The 13085-nt window shown below is 48.4% G+C and overlaps 6 protein-coding genes across 6 annotated transcripts; 3 read left to right on the top strand and 3 right to left on the bottom strand.

The window, feature by feature from the left end:
- Positions 1-742: 742 nt before the first annotated feature.
- N7520_001244 (uncharacterized protein) lies at positions 743-1513 on the bottom strand (the record flags this gene model as incomplete). The annotated part of the gene is made up of 1 exon (XM_057135179.1): positions 743-1513. One exon carries the CDS (start codon positions 1511-1513, stop codon positions 743-745), a length of 771 nt encoding a protein of 256 aa, XP_057001115.1.
- A 600-nt stretch (positions 1514-2113) lies between these two features.
- Positions 2114-3291, top strand: N7520_001243 (isopenicillin N synthase family dioxygenase; the record flags this gene model as incomplete). Its single annotated transcript, XM_057135178.1, has 3 exons — positions 2114-2464; positions 2580-3015; positions 3059-3291. 3 exons carry the CDS (start codon positions 2114-2116, stop codon positions 3289-3291), a joined length of 1020 nt encoding a protein of 339 aa, XP_057001114.1.
- Positions 3292-3601: 310 nt separating this feature from the next.
- On the top strand, positions 3602-4416 carry N7520_001242 (DNA replication protein PSF1; the record flags this gene model as incomplete). Its single annotated transcript, XM_057135177.1, has 3 exons — positions 3602-3685; positions 3759-4276; positions 4323-4416. The coding sequence occupies 3 exons, from the start codon at positions 3602-3604 to the stop codon at positions 4414-4416; spliced, it is 696 nt and encodes a 231-aa protein (XP_057001113.1).
- Positions 4417-5273: 857 nt separating this feature from the next.
- On the top strand, positions 5274-8699 carry N7520_001241 (sulfate transporter family protein; the record flags this gene model as incomplete). The annotated part of the gene is made up of 5 exons (XM_057135176.1): positions 5274-5499; positions 5525-6919; positions 6969-7168; positions 7217-7450; positions 7500-8699. 5 exons carry the CDS (start codon positions 5274-5276, stop codon positions 8697-8699), a joined length of 3255 nt encoding a protein of 1084 aa, XP_057001112.1.
- Positions 8700-9795: 1096 nt separating this feature from the next.
- On the bottom strand, positions 9796-10809 carry N7520_001240 (uncharacterized protein; the record flags this gene model as incomplete). The annotated part of the gene is made up of 1 exon (XM_057135175.1): positions 9796-10809. One exon carries the CDS (start codon positions 10807-10809, stop codon positions 9796-9798), a length of 1014 nt encoding a protein of 337 aa, XP_057001111.1.
- Positions 10810-11063: 254 nt separating this feature from the next.
- Positions 11064-12593, bottom strand: N7520_001239 (ribonuclease P protein subunit p40; the record flags this gene model as incomplete). Its single annotated transcript, XM_057135174.1, has 7 exons — positions 11064-11268; positions 11349-11682; positions 11741-11881; positions 11934-12035; positions 12109-12171; positions 12229-12373; positions 12450-12593. The coding sequence occupies 7 exons, from the start codon at positions 12591-12593 to the stop codon at positions 11064-11066; spliced, it is 1134 nt and encodes a 377-aa protein (XP_057001110.1).
- Positions 12594-13085: the final 492 nt, after the last annotated feature.

The following is a 13085-nucleotide window of genomic DNA, read 5'->3' as shown; positions in this document are numbered from 1 at the left end:
ACAAAATTCGCGAAAGATTCCAAGCGGGAGAAGGAATGCAAAAATGTTTAGGAAACAAAGAGGAGAAGAGAAAAAGTGGTGGTTGCTATGGATGTCCCCAGCCTCCTGCGTATACCCAACCACCCGATTTTGAGCTACTTAATACGTCTTTACCGCATCATGTTTTTAAAATGGAGAGGCTGGGTTTCAGATCAGGAAAAATTCTTTCTATTTTCCTTGCCCTTTGTCTCTGAATCTTGCATTCTGACAGGCCATTTTAAATTGCTTATGCAGTGTCTCCTCTCTCGTCCCAACCCCGCGTGGCAGCGATCAGCATGCGGTCGGATCCCGGATCTTCGAGCTGTCAACTCAAAGACTGCAGTTGATAGAGTCAATTTGGCAGCTAAATGTACAAATAAATAGGTCTATGGCATGTAGTCAAGTACGGATAGAGAATGCTTTATATCTCACCTGGTCCTGATCCTATAGGTATGCATTCGGGAATTGACTGCAATGACGATACACGGCACATATCGGTGTCGCCAATGAACAGCCTAACAAGTAATGGCCCAATCGCTAAAACCCCGTAATTCCGCGTCAGCTGGAATTGTAACTGTGCATGTCATGAGGTTTTTTGTAGCTATGGACATCCGTAAACGCTAAGGATTCATAAAAAACATAGAGCAAATCATCCAAAATATACAGAAATAGAGAGAAATTCCCCAACAAAAATGCATCCAAGATCATATCTAATCACATCACATCAAATAAACATGCCTGCAACCCCGACAACTAAGCCCAGTGTCAAATCATGAAGACTCGAGGCTCGACCAGGCAAAGCTCCGTTTCCACTGGCATCGGTGGCTGTCGCCGTCTCCATAGAAGCACAATAAGCAAGACTCAACCCATGACAGGCTTTAACGCTCAAACTCGAGCAGATAGACGTGACCTGCGATGTTGCGGTGACCGCCTCTACCGTCACACCCCCACCGGATCCACCCACTGTCACTCCGTAGCGGCCGATGAGAGCCTGCGTGCATCCCGTATACTCCGACTGACATTGCGAGTAGTAAGAAGAGCACGTCTTCGCATTCGCGAAGCTCGTCGGTACGTAGACGAACGGATATGCGCCCGATGCCGTAGTTGCGGTCTCCGAGCCGGATTCCGTAGTTGTCGCCGTCCCTCCCTGTGGGAACACAAAGCTGCTTCCAGTCTCAGTGGTGCCGGTCGCAGTCGAGGTCGCAGTGGCCGTTAGACTACCTGTGCAGCTTGCGCCGGTCGGGCAACAGGCAATGTTGTTGGCGGAGTCCTTGGTGCAGGTGGTTCCCGTTATGCAGCAGGCATTGGAGTTTCCTTCGTTGGTGCAAGCATTGTATCCGCTAGGGCAGTTGTCGTTGCGCCTCAGAATCTGGAGAACCTCAAAGGCTCGCTTGTTGGTCGCATCTTCTGGTGAGGAGAAGGGTGCTGTGTCTATTGATAGGACAGCCGTGGGGAGGAATGTGGCACAAATCCCGATCCACCAAGATGCTCGCATTCTTGTGTTCTAGGCGGGGAAATATGACGTGACAATTTAAGTCGAATGCGACCGAGTGAACCGAATATTTAGGGGGCCCGAATTGTGTCTGAGGGCTTCTCCGATGCTCTCAATATCTGATATTCCGAGATAGCGTTCTCGAGGGTCGGGGTGTCAACAAACTACTCAAAGGAGTAAGATTAACGTTAGCGAGAGACAGCAACACAACACACTAAGATTTGAATTCATTAGACATACTGACAATGGGATTCAACTTCCAGAGATTGGGTAGAGAGAACAATTCCAGATCAAATTCAGATCAGGGTTCAGGGAAGGAATGATGTAGTGGAGTTGCGCTCATCTCTCCACCTGGATCCCTGCCACAGCAACCAATTCGCCCGAAATTGTGCCCAAGCTCTACGCTAACTATGACGGCTTGGATTTGATATTACTTACTGCAGATGCGAAACGAAAGGGGATTACCTGATTTGCTCCTAATCTATAATGAATTGTCGGATTCTCGGGAACATTTCCAGTGGGCCTGTGCAGCTGCTGACAGGTCTCACCTGGACTTGACTTCGTAGACAATTCCGATCCTAACTTACTGCAACGATCATAGCCATGGACCCATCAAGCACCATTCCAATCGTGGACTTTGCCCGGTGGAACTCCGACGCCCCTAGCCGTCTGCGTGTCGCCCAAGATATAGTTGCCGCTTGCCAGAAAGTGGGGTTTGTCTACATCGTCAACCATTCGTTGCCGGAGTCTCTCCTGGATGAGGCTTTCCACTGGTCCCAGCTCTTCTTCAATCTCCCTCAAGAAGAGAAGCTCAAGGCCCCTCATCCAGAAGGATGGGCGATCCACAGGGGTTATTCTTGGCCGGGCCTAGAGAAGGTGTCAGGGCTAGAAGCGACGAGCGCAGGTGATGATGAGGAGCGGGCAAAGGAGCTACGGGAGGTTCCCGATATCAAGGTAAGCAAGGGCACAACTTTTGATACAGCACTCGCCGCTTCATTACCGCGATACATTGCCATTTTACTTGACTTGATCGACTCTACTCTGGGCTCGAGTCTCTAACCGACAACAGGAAAGCTACGATATCGGCAGCGAAAATAATCCCACCCAGCCAAACCAATGGATTCCCGAAGAAACCCTTCCAGGCTTCCGCTCCTTCATGACACGATTCTATTCCGAATGCTTCCGCATGGGTGGAGAAATCCTGCAAGCTCTAGCTATCGGCCTCGACCTCGACGAGAACCACCTGCTCAACAAGCACTCAGGCCTTAACAACCAGCTCCGTCTCCTACACTATCCACCCGTTCCAGCTGCAGCTCTGGAGAATGACCGTGCGGCTCGCTGCCCGGCGCATACGGACTGGAGCTCGATCACTCTGCTCTTCCAGGATGACTGCGGTGGTCTGGAGGTGGAGGACGTTCATCGCCCGGGGACATTTGTTCCTGCGACCCCCATTAAGAATGCCATTGTGATGAATGTGGGCGATCTCTTACAGCGATGGAGTAATGGTTTGTGATGCCTGGTCTACTCTGCTGAGCTGTCTTCTAATAGATGCAGATCGGTTGAGATCGACTAGCCATCGGGTTACATTGCCGCCAATGGTAGATAGATTTGAGGGGCAAGAGAGAATGACTAGGAAGCGGTTCTCAATCCCGTATTTCCTATCTCCAGACTCCGGCTCGGTGATAGAGTGTATCCCGTCTTGTAGGGGCGAGGAGCCGGCTAAGTATGAGCCGATCACGCAGGCTGATTATAATCGGATGAGGGCCTCTATGCAATACTGAGGCTTTTAGCTTTAAAATATTAGCTTTGAGGATCTACATGAATACTTTGCACGCACTCTTTCTGTTACTTGAGTCTTCCCAAGGTCACACTAGTTAAGCCTTTGCACAGTACAGGTCTTGCCTTTCGCTCGCACGAACACAACAGACCAACAGTCCAACTTTCACCAGCAACCAGTAACTACTATTATTGATGCCCATGTTTTTCTATTCAAGCTATTCTCGAATATTGCTTGGCTTTCAGACCCTCAGGGATTCCAGTCTCCATACTTCGTGCCGATCACCCCACCCTGACTAATTATCTTGGCGCGCAATGGATCCTCAAGAGCGCGTCGGGTATTTCCAAACCGACCCAGATCGTGTCGCCACAATGTACGGGGAACTCGGCAACAAATTGGTATGTGATACTCGAGAAAAAAACCTACTAAGAATCTAACAAACCTACGTCTTCCAATGCTAATCACCACCAGGTCCAACATGCAAAACGCACGCAATCCCTCGCCCACCTTCCACCTTACCAAACCGAGATCGTCCGCGCCGTAACCCGCGAAGTGCGTGATCTAGAGCGTGACACAACCCGTCTTCTGAATCCATTCGAGGGCTCTTTCAACCCTTCTGCGGACCCTGCGACCGCATGTACCCTCCTGGTCGACCATCTGTGCATGCGCCGTAACAAGCGCTGCCTGCTCGCGTACCACCGTGTGCGCACTGAGAAACTCGAGGAGCTATGCTGGACGGGCGTCGATGCATTAGAACAGCAACAGCCCAGTGAAGGGGCCGAGGACCGAGGACTTCCTTCGGGTGTGGGCGGACATAGCTCGCTTAGTCCCGAGGAAGAGGAGTATTTCCGTCAATATGGAGATATGCTCGCAGCGTATAAAGGACAGTGGACAGATATTGATCTGACGGGGACCCTGGAGCCACCCAGAGATTTATTTATTGATGTACGAGTGTTGAAGGATGCGGGGGAGATTCAGACGGAATATGGGTAAGTGGGACTTGCTCTCTCTGCGTGACAATGCTAATTGATGCAGTGTGATCAACTTGACCAAGAACAGTCAGCTCTTTGTGCGACAAGGAGATGTGGAGCGACTAATTGCGCAAGGTTTCTTGGAACGATTGAGTTGATTTGAGGAATTGCGTGCTAGTGCTACGTGGGAGTTTTGTGTACTTTTGAGATACCCCAGTCCGTCATTCAACGGTCTATATGAAATTGCTAGCAATTGGTGTAAACCTACGCCATATCTACTTTCAATGGAGTCATTTGATCTGTAGACCCCAGTAAAACTCTAGCTGTTGAGCACGTTTGGTCGGGGCGGGGTTTCGGTTCTAGGCTCAAAGTACCCAGTACCTTTGGGCTGATCAGAGCCGGTAGCGCCGGGTATTAGGGGGCCAAAAATGAAATGAAGGCATGATAATATGGAAAGACCAATTGAATAGCTTTTGACGAACACTTGACATTGAGATTTGCGTAATTTGAATGATGGAAAACATCAGAAATTAAGCTAATGCATAGCTAGCAAGGTAAGCTGCAAGCCGAGAAAATTTGAAGTGCCGATCGGAGGGGGTGATATTAACCGTTATAATTGGCAAATAAGATGATGAGAAGAAGTCAAATTGAATGAAAACTAATGTATGGACTAACTTCAATCCCACTGGTTACATTTCCTATCAATTTATCTATCAAGTGGAGATCCCCGTAAACGGTTTAGCTTATGCTTTGCAGATAAGACATACGGATCCAGAACCTGAAACTTGGTTTTTTAGTCACTTACCAGTCTTTCCTTACCCGATAATTTATTCTTGACTTTTCTACTGATAAGAAAGTCAAGTTCAATTGCTATAAACATCAAAAAACTTCCTCCAATTCGTTGTGCAGATGTCGCCTTCTGTTGCGTCATCCCGATTGCTTTTCCCAACGGCATTGCATTGCGCTAGTCCCGATAATCTCCCGAAAATCGATTGCACCATCACCTGAAAAGCTCATGGGTGTACTACAACCTGGCCGGCGTGATTCGCGCGCTTCGGTCCTATCACATAGGAATTGGAGTTTCGACCGAGATCTCGACGCTTCCTTTCCATCGGAGTCTCTGGTGGAACACGCTAACCTAGGTAGCTCTCCCGGTGGAGTGGAAGCCTCTAGCTACAATGGATCGAGCATGAGAACCCCCAGTCGCTCATTCTATCACCGCTCCTTTAATACAACAAATGGTAAGGAATCATTTATCATTTCGAGAAAAGATTGCTTTGGGTGGATCCGCTAAGGAGGCATTTTCACTGACCACTCACCTTGCTCTAGACCCGGCTCATTATGCATCGGATGGTCTCCGCGAACAAACAGCCGAGCTAGCGACATACGGCCTGTCGCTCAATAAGGAGCCCTCACGCACCCGGACAAGTTTACCGCCTAGCTTGGATCTCTTCCGCGAACGCCACTTTTCGAGTATATCCCACCATGATCCTGCCAGTTCGTCGTACCCGCCTCTGGAGGAGGCGATAGAAGAGTCGGGCACTGCCCAGGAAGAACCAGCTTTGGCCTCGTCGGCTCTGACAGAGATGATTCGCCAACCTACCTTGAGTCGCCCGGAAGACAATGGACCTATTGCAGAGACCGAACCGTTTCCATCTTTACCTAATATTCACGATGAGCCGGAGCCCAGAGACACTGAACGAACCTCACTGTTAACGAAGCAACGATCCAAGTCCCCGCATCGTTACGGGACACTTGAAGATGTTGAGAGCCAAGGCGGGGTTGCGAGTCGGTCTTCTACTGCCCTTGCCAAGGGACTCGCCACGGTGGCTAAGTGCTCCCGGACAATAATGAACCCCAAATCCTGGGACAGACGTGTTGTGTGGGAGCAGGGAATCGTGCACCCCATCAGCCTGGTTCCTGCTGTTCTGCTAGGACTCCTTCTCAACATCCTGGACGCATTGTCATATGGTATGATTCTGTTCCCGCTAGGAGAACCGCTATTTGCCGACCTTGGCGCAGACGGAATATCAATGTTCTATGTTAGCACTATCATCGCTCAAGTGGTCTTCTCAAGTGGTGGGTCGATTTTCAAAGGAGGAATTGGTAGTGAGATGATCGAAGTCGTTCCATTCTTCCATCAGATGGCATTTGCCATTATGAATCGGATTGGCAAAGACAACCCGCAGTCGGTTATAGCGACTACTATTCTCGCATTCTCGGCCAGCTCAGTCTTGACTGGGTTGGTTTTCTTTTTGATGGGTGTGTGTGGGCTGGGCTCACTGATTGGTTTCTTCCCACGCCATATTCTAATTGGTTGCATTGGTGGTGTTGGCTACTTCCTTCTGCAAACTGGAATGGAGGTGTCTGCCCGTCTGCCGGGATCTCTTGAATATGACCTGGAAACATTGCAGAAACTCTTTCAGGCAGATACAGTTGCACTTTGGATCATACCGTTATCTCTTGCCATTGGACTTCTTGTCTTGAAACGCTTTATCCGTTCAAACTTCCTTGTCGGGGCTTATTTCATTGCCGTGGCCGTGGTGTTTTACATCATTGTTCTCAGTGTCGGGGTATCCATGGACACTCTTCATAAAAAGGGCTGGGCTTTTGATGCCCCCTCATCTAACCACCCCTGGTACCACTTTTACAGTCTCTATGGTAAGCCTGAACGGATAATCTTCAAAAGTGCGATGCTAATTCGAACCAGACTTTTCCCAAGTGAACTGGACCGCCTTTGCGGATACTCTTCCAGCCATGTTTGCATTGACTTTCTTCGGCGTGCTTCACGTACCCATCAACGTTCCTGCCCTGGGAATCTCAACAGGAGAAGACAACCTCAATGTTGATAGAGAGCTCATGGCTCACGGGGTCACGAATGCAGTTTCGGGATTCGCAGGTAGCATTCAGGTAAGCTATTTCAGATCAGCGAATCAACAAGTAAACTAACATAAGTAGAACTACCTTGTCTACACAAACAGCCTTCTTTTCATCGCTAGCGGCGGTGAGTCTCGCTTAGCTGGTCTGATGCTAGCAGCTGCGACGGCAGGAATCATGGTCGTGGGCCCAGTCATCATTGGGTACATCCCAGTCATGGTCGTCGGTGCTTTGATTTTCCTGCTGGGAATTGAATTACTTGAAGAAGCATTGGTGGACACCTGGGGCAAGCTCACGAGGCTCGAGTACCTTACGGTATGATCTGCTCCGACAGACACCTCGTTCTCTTAATTGACTTTTACAGGTTCTTATCATCGTTGTCACTATGGGTGCTTGGGACTTTGTCATGGGCATCATAGTTGGGATTATGTTGGCCTGCGTCAACTTTGTTGTCCAGACCTCTCGCAAATCAGCTATCCGAGCCACCTTTTCAGGAGAAATTGCTGGATCAACGGTTCGTCGGCCGCCCATCCAGCAGCAATTCTTGCACGAAGCTGGACAGCAGACTGTCATCATGAAACTTGGTGGCTACCTCTTCTTTGGAACAATTGTCAGCGTGGAAAACACAATGCGTGCCCTTATTCAAGACGATGCATTCAGGAAAAAGCCCATCCGATTCCTGATCTTGGACTTCTCACGAGTCTATGGATTGGATTTCTCAGCTGCCGAGGCATTCACGCGCATCAATCGAATCCTCCGCAAGCGCAACGTCCAGACTACCATATCTGGTCTCAATGTAGAAGGCGACGTTGGTAAGAGCCTCCAGAATGTGGGCCTCTTCGAACCCGAAACTGGTGTCCCAATTTTCGAAGATCTCAACTCCGCCCTCGAGTTCTGCGAGAACGACTACCTCAAAGTCTTCTACAGCCGCCAGGAAGCGTTAATCAGCAAACCCATGGAATCCTCACACGGGACTAATCACCTCGAAGTCCCCGTCCCCCAACCCTCTCATCATAACCTCTCCGACACCATCGTCGGCTCCCCACGCGGCCAGTACCTCCAGCGGGTCGCAACCACCACAATCCGCGAACATGAAACATCAATGTCAATGATGGCTGCCCCCGCCTGGTCTGCAATGCGCCAACCTCTCCCTCTCCTCCTACAAACCTTCCAGGGCCTCTCTAACCAGAACGAAGACTTTTGGTTCCCTGCCTGCGCCTACTTCTCGCGTGAAGTCTATTCAGCAGGTACTATCCTGTACCACGAAGGCGACGTCCCTCGTGCATTCTATCTCCTCGAAGCCGGCATGCTGCGCTGCGAGTACGACCTCCCTCAAGGTCGCTACTTCGAGCTCGTTGTCGCCGGCAGGCCGTGCGGCGAGCTTCCATTCTTCAGTGATACCCGTCGCACAGCCACAGTCAAAGCCGAACACGAGTGCGTCGCTTGGTGTCTCAGCGACAAGAAATGGAAGGCTCTTCAAGAAGCGGAGCCGCGAATCGCCCGTGAATTGTTGACGGTCAGTCTGAAATTAACGACTGAGCGCATGGACTGTATCACATCGTAAGTTTACTTTGATGATTACCTGGAAAGAAAGAAACTAACTGGAACTAGATACGTACTTACGATGGCTGCTTGAGCTGTTTCTTTTTCGTGCATGACACCCCGGGCGGCTATTTGAGCGAATCCGCCCACCTTATTTGTTACACATATTTTTTCTTCGGTTGTAGATACCTCAGCTCTCATGTCTCTAGGGAGGCGGGATGCAATGAAACTCGCTATGAATGCATGGCTTGACATGTTCTGTTGCATAGAAATTATCTGTCTATTATACGATATGATGACTGATAACCACGAATGATATTTGCAGGACCTGGGATTCTTGAACGGATACTAGTATCTTGAATCTAGTAGCTCAAGTGTCCTGGAGAAATTTTCATTTACATTTGTGACAACTTTTATTCCCTGCTAGCTACAACTGCCTCCAGCTTATAGGCAGTAGCCACCTGCCTTTGGCAGATTCTCTATTCAGTACCCTAAGTAGGTATGCACTCGACTAAAGAAAAGACCTACCTTCGAGGACTGGCCAGTCAGGATCACAAAGAAAGAGAAGTACCTGAGTAATATAGGGGTTGGACAAAATTATTCGATCTCATGATCTGATTCTGCTCTAAGATGGGAGAGGTTAGGGTTGTAAGAAATTCAAAAGTTCGAAGATACGGTCATAGCAGTCGTAGATATGACATTACTACTACGTACTTCTGTATACAAGAAAGTCTTCAGGAATTTACATGGGAAGACATGGTTGCCAACACGTTTATTGAGTGTGCTGTACATGATAATTATACAAGAAAAGAACCTCGCAATTATGGATTGATGGATACAAAATGATCTGAATAACAATAACACCAATCCATATGCTCCGTACAAAACGCCTTAGACATGCCCAGGTTTCCACCCCACACAGGATTCACGAATTGGAAATGAAAGAAAACCAAGGAAACGGATGAGAATGAAAAAGAACCAAGAGAGCAAAAGAGCAAGAGAAAAGACTGAAAGTACAAAACTGACTCTGATAACACACCGTCCAAGAGCAAAGAGAAACGAATTTTGAGAGGAAATACAATAGAAGGAAAATTAGAATGAACCCTCGCACATTGCCCTTACTTCTTCCCACTAAGACGCTTGACGGCGGGTGCGTTGAGATAGCGGCGCTGGCCATGGCGGTCGTACTCCCATCGGCCGTGGTTGTTGGGGTTGGCGACGAACTCCCCTGGACATGTGGTGTTGCTGAAGTCGAAAACCCGAGTGTTTGAGGCTGGCACGGTGTGCTGTGCAGGGTTTACGCGCTTTGAAGGTGGAGCGATAGACGGAGCGATAGGCGCAGGCTCAACAAAGAGCTGCTGTTGGTCCACCAGGGGCCCCATTGGAGGTGCCATCTGATAGGTATGCTGGTAATGAGATGGGATAAATCCATATGGCGGCATGTTGCAGTTGTAATCCATGGAATAGACGGGCGCCATGGTCATGTTCGGCTGTGCCGAAAGTTCAGGCCCGGATGGAGGATATATAGGCTGAGTGTACATATGCGGGGTGTACATAGGCTGAGCGTACACAGGCTGAGAGTAGAATGACTGAGGGAACATTTGTTGCGATTGAATGTTTTGTGGATGACTCTCCCCTGGATTCCCCAACTGCTGATACTCAGACGGCATGCTGACGGCAGGAGTAGGCGGCGTAGCAGTGCAGGTATTCATGACCGTAAACCGGTCCTTTGCGGTACAGGTTTGGATAGGAAGCGTGCTGACAAGGACGCCTTTATCTGTCGGGTCGGGAGAGACAGAAGAGCCGATGGTACTGTCGCCCGAAGATGGTTCGTTTGAGAAAACAATGTCATCCGATGTAGACATCTCGGAGTCTGAGGGATTTGAAAGTAGAAGACAAGAAGGATTGATACTTTGAAGAAGGGGTTCACAGGAGAAAGAATCGACCCTTCGCGATACCTCAGTAGTAAAGTTATCCGAGTCATCATTTGTGAAAGCTTGCAACAGAGCTGCCATATGAGCATCGTCCATCTCGGGGATCTGCGAAGTGGAAAACAGTGTATCGTTTATTGTGGCAGTCAGACGGTCGTTTTCGTCAATAGGCATGAAATGTATGAAGTCCGGCTCTCCCATGATGTGAGAATTAGGAAAAGTGGCTGGACGAGTGCACATGACGCTAGAAGTGATGAGACGAAGGTGTAAATGATAAGAGAACTGATGAAACTGATGAAAGCGAAATGCAGTGTGTTTGAGCGAAGGTGGATGAAGAAGGGAAAGAGACGAGCGACGTTGAGGTTTCTGATGTAATGATATCGTCCGTCCAGCTAGCGTGCCATGGATTGTATAACAAGTGGAGTTACCGATTAAGCCATTAAAGTTTTCCTATTTCAATTCTCTGTTGTGGTTGCTCCCACAAATTCCCAACAGATCGCATGGCGCCTGTCGGTGGCTCCTGCCTCGCCAGCTTGCTCTGAACAAATGTTTGGAGCAGCCGCGATTGTGAATCCATCTCTACCTTCTACAGCCTGCTTGCCCAAAGCAGATGCGGAAAGGATAAACCATGCAGAGGAACTGAAGCTGGTGGTCTGAGATCTGGTCCCGTCGCCCAATTAGGGCAATGTTAGCTCAAAGTAGCAACTAAGGAAATCTGACCTTATGGGGGTTCAACTCACAACAGAGACGAAAATAAGTGTAAAATCCACTTCGTAGAGATGAGACCGTGCCATTTCAAGCTAATCAATTCAGAAGTGCTTGCTTTGTCCAAGTCTGGAACACTGTAGCGACTTAGATAGGGGTCAACATCATCACCAGCAGATACACGAGGTGACCGCATTTGGACTAAGGCAATCCATTCTGAGAAGGAACCGCAAGCCTCCTGTAACTCAACCTCGGGTGTGTCTTTTGCGACTAAGCCTGACAACGGCGGTATCACGGTTCGTCCTAAGCTATTTCGGAGCGGGGCGCAATTGAACCACTGAGGTGAATGTTTTTGAACTGGCTTGGCATCTGCGTTTTATATCAGCAAATATTGATTTTCTCTTCCAGATAAGATAGAGGGTCGAACCATTATTTTGTCCTGCGGAATCCAGATCGCAAAACAACCATGACATGGATTGATTTAGAACGTTCTTGAATGACCATACAATCCGGTCAAAGCCTTTTTTTCCATGTAGCATTGAAGGAAGCCGTAGATTGAGTTCAATCACTACTCAAGTTATCAATTTCAATCCGTGGAAATTGAAAGCGCTCACACATACCGAATCTTTCTTTGTTGTGTTTCCGACCGCCACTTCGAATTGATTTACCCGAGAGTCCAATGCGTTCGTAGATTTCTTTCCCAGCTTCTATCTTGAGCAGGCCTATCAATTATAAATAGATTAGTCTTCTATTCACCGTAGGTCAGATGTATTATGCGCTCGGGTCGATACTGACCATCTCGCAATGTGAACACGGTATCTAAGCCTGCACGGCCTTCGGATATCATGAGGATATTTCCTGTGGAGGTTAGATATTTTATTCGCGCAGGATTATACCGATAAAACGAGTGCATACCAGTTTTGATGTATGTATTGAAAAATTCATTTTCGAGTATATCAGATGGGTACATGAAAACCCGAGCGTATTGAGGGTTCTGCAGCGTAGCATCCAGTGACGCCTGAATACTGTCATAGGCGTCTTTTGGGAGAATAGTTTCGACCTGTATACGAGTCAGTATCATGATTCAAAGATCCCAAGATCTACAATAGACCTCAAGAAGAAAAAGACGGAATTACCGTATGCACAAATGGGTGGTTGAGGATGGCAGAGAAAGGCGACTTTTTACTTGCAACCTGCTTCGGGTCGACCGATGCGGGGAGCTGCGTGATGGTGGTGAAGCATTTCTCGCGTCGCGACGCGTCATCAACAAAGTCAAGCATATTGTAGGAGTCTCAATTGCTCAGAGACAATATACTGGGGACGAATTGTGGAGATAGAAGGTGCTGTCGGTGATCGACAAAAATCTGCAAAACTGATGTTCGATTAAGCTCGGGCTTATCGATAGCTACGATGAGATCAATCTCAGACCCACGACCCTGGCATGATGGAATAACCACGGGTAATAGAAAGTCAATGAGCTGGGATGGGTGGTTTGATGACCTTGATTTATAATCTGTGAAAAGCAAATCCTTTGTGGTTGTGCAGACAACCATGCATTTGTGGAGTTAATATGGCCCCGTGCCACAACCTCGGAACTTGGGTGAGTTCAAAGGAAGCCTGTCTATTCAATACGTTATTGGCGAAGCAGAGCTTGAAGCTTCGATTTGACAATTGAAAGTCAATTGAAGTCAAGCTCCAGAATCGAACAGACTGTTAGATTCAGAGCAAATCAAATACACAGTCTTCTAGGTATTTGGACTAAATTGTACTAA

The sequence above is a fragment of the Penicillium odoratum genome, assembly GCF_028828045.1.
Source record: "Penicillium odoratum strain IBT 22623 chromosome Unknown utg000001l_segment0_segment0, whole genome shotgun sequence".
Classification (NCBI taxonomy): Eukaryota; Fungi; Ascomycota; class Eurotiomycetes; order Eurotiales; family Aspergillaceae; genus Penicillium; species Penicillium odoratum.
The sequence above is the reverse complement of the archived record's forward strand: the minus strand, read 5'-3'. Positions and strand labels throughout refer to the sequence as shown.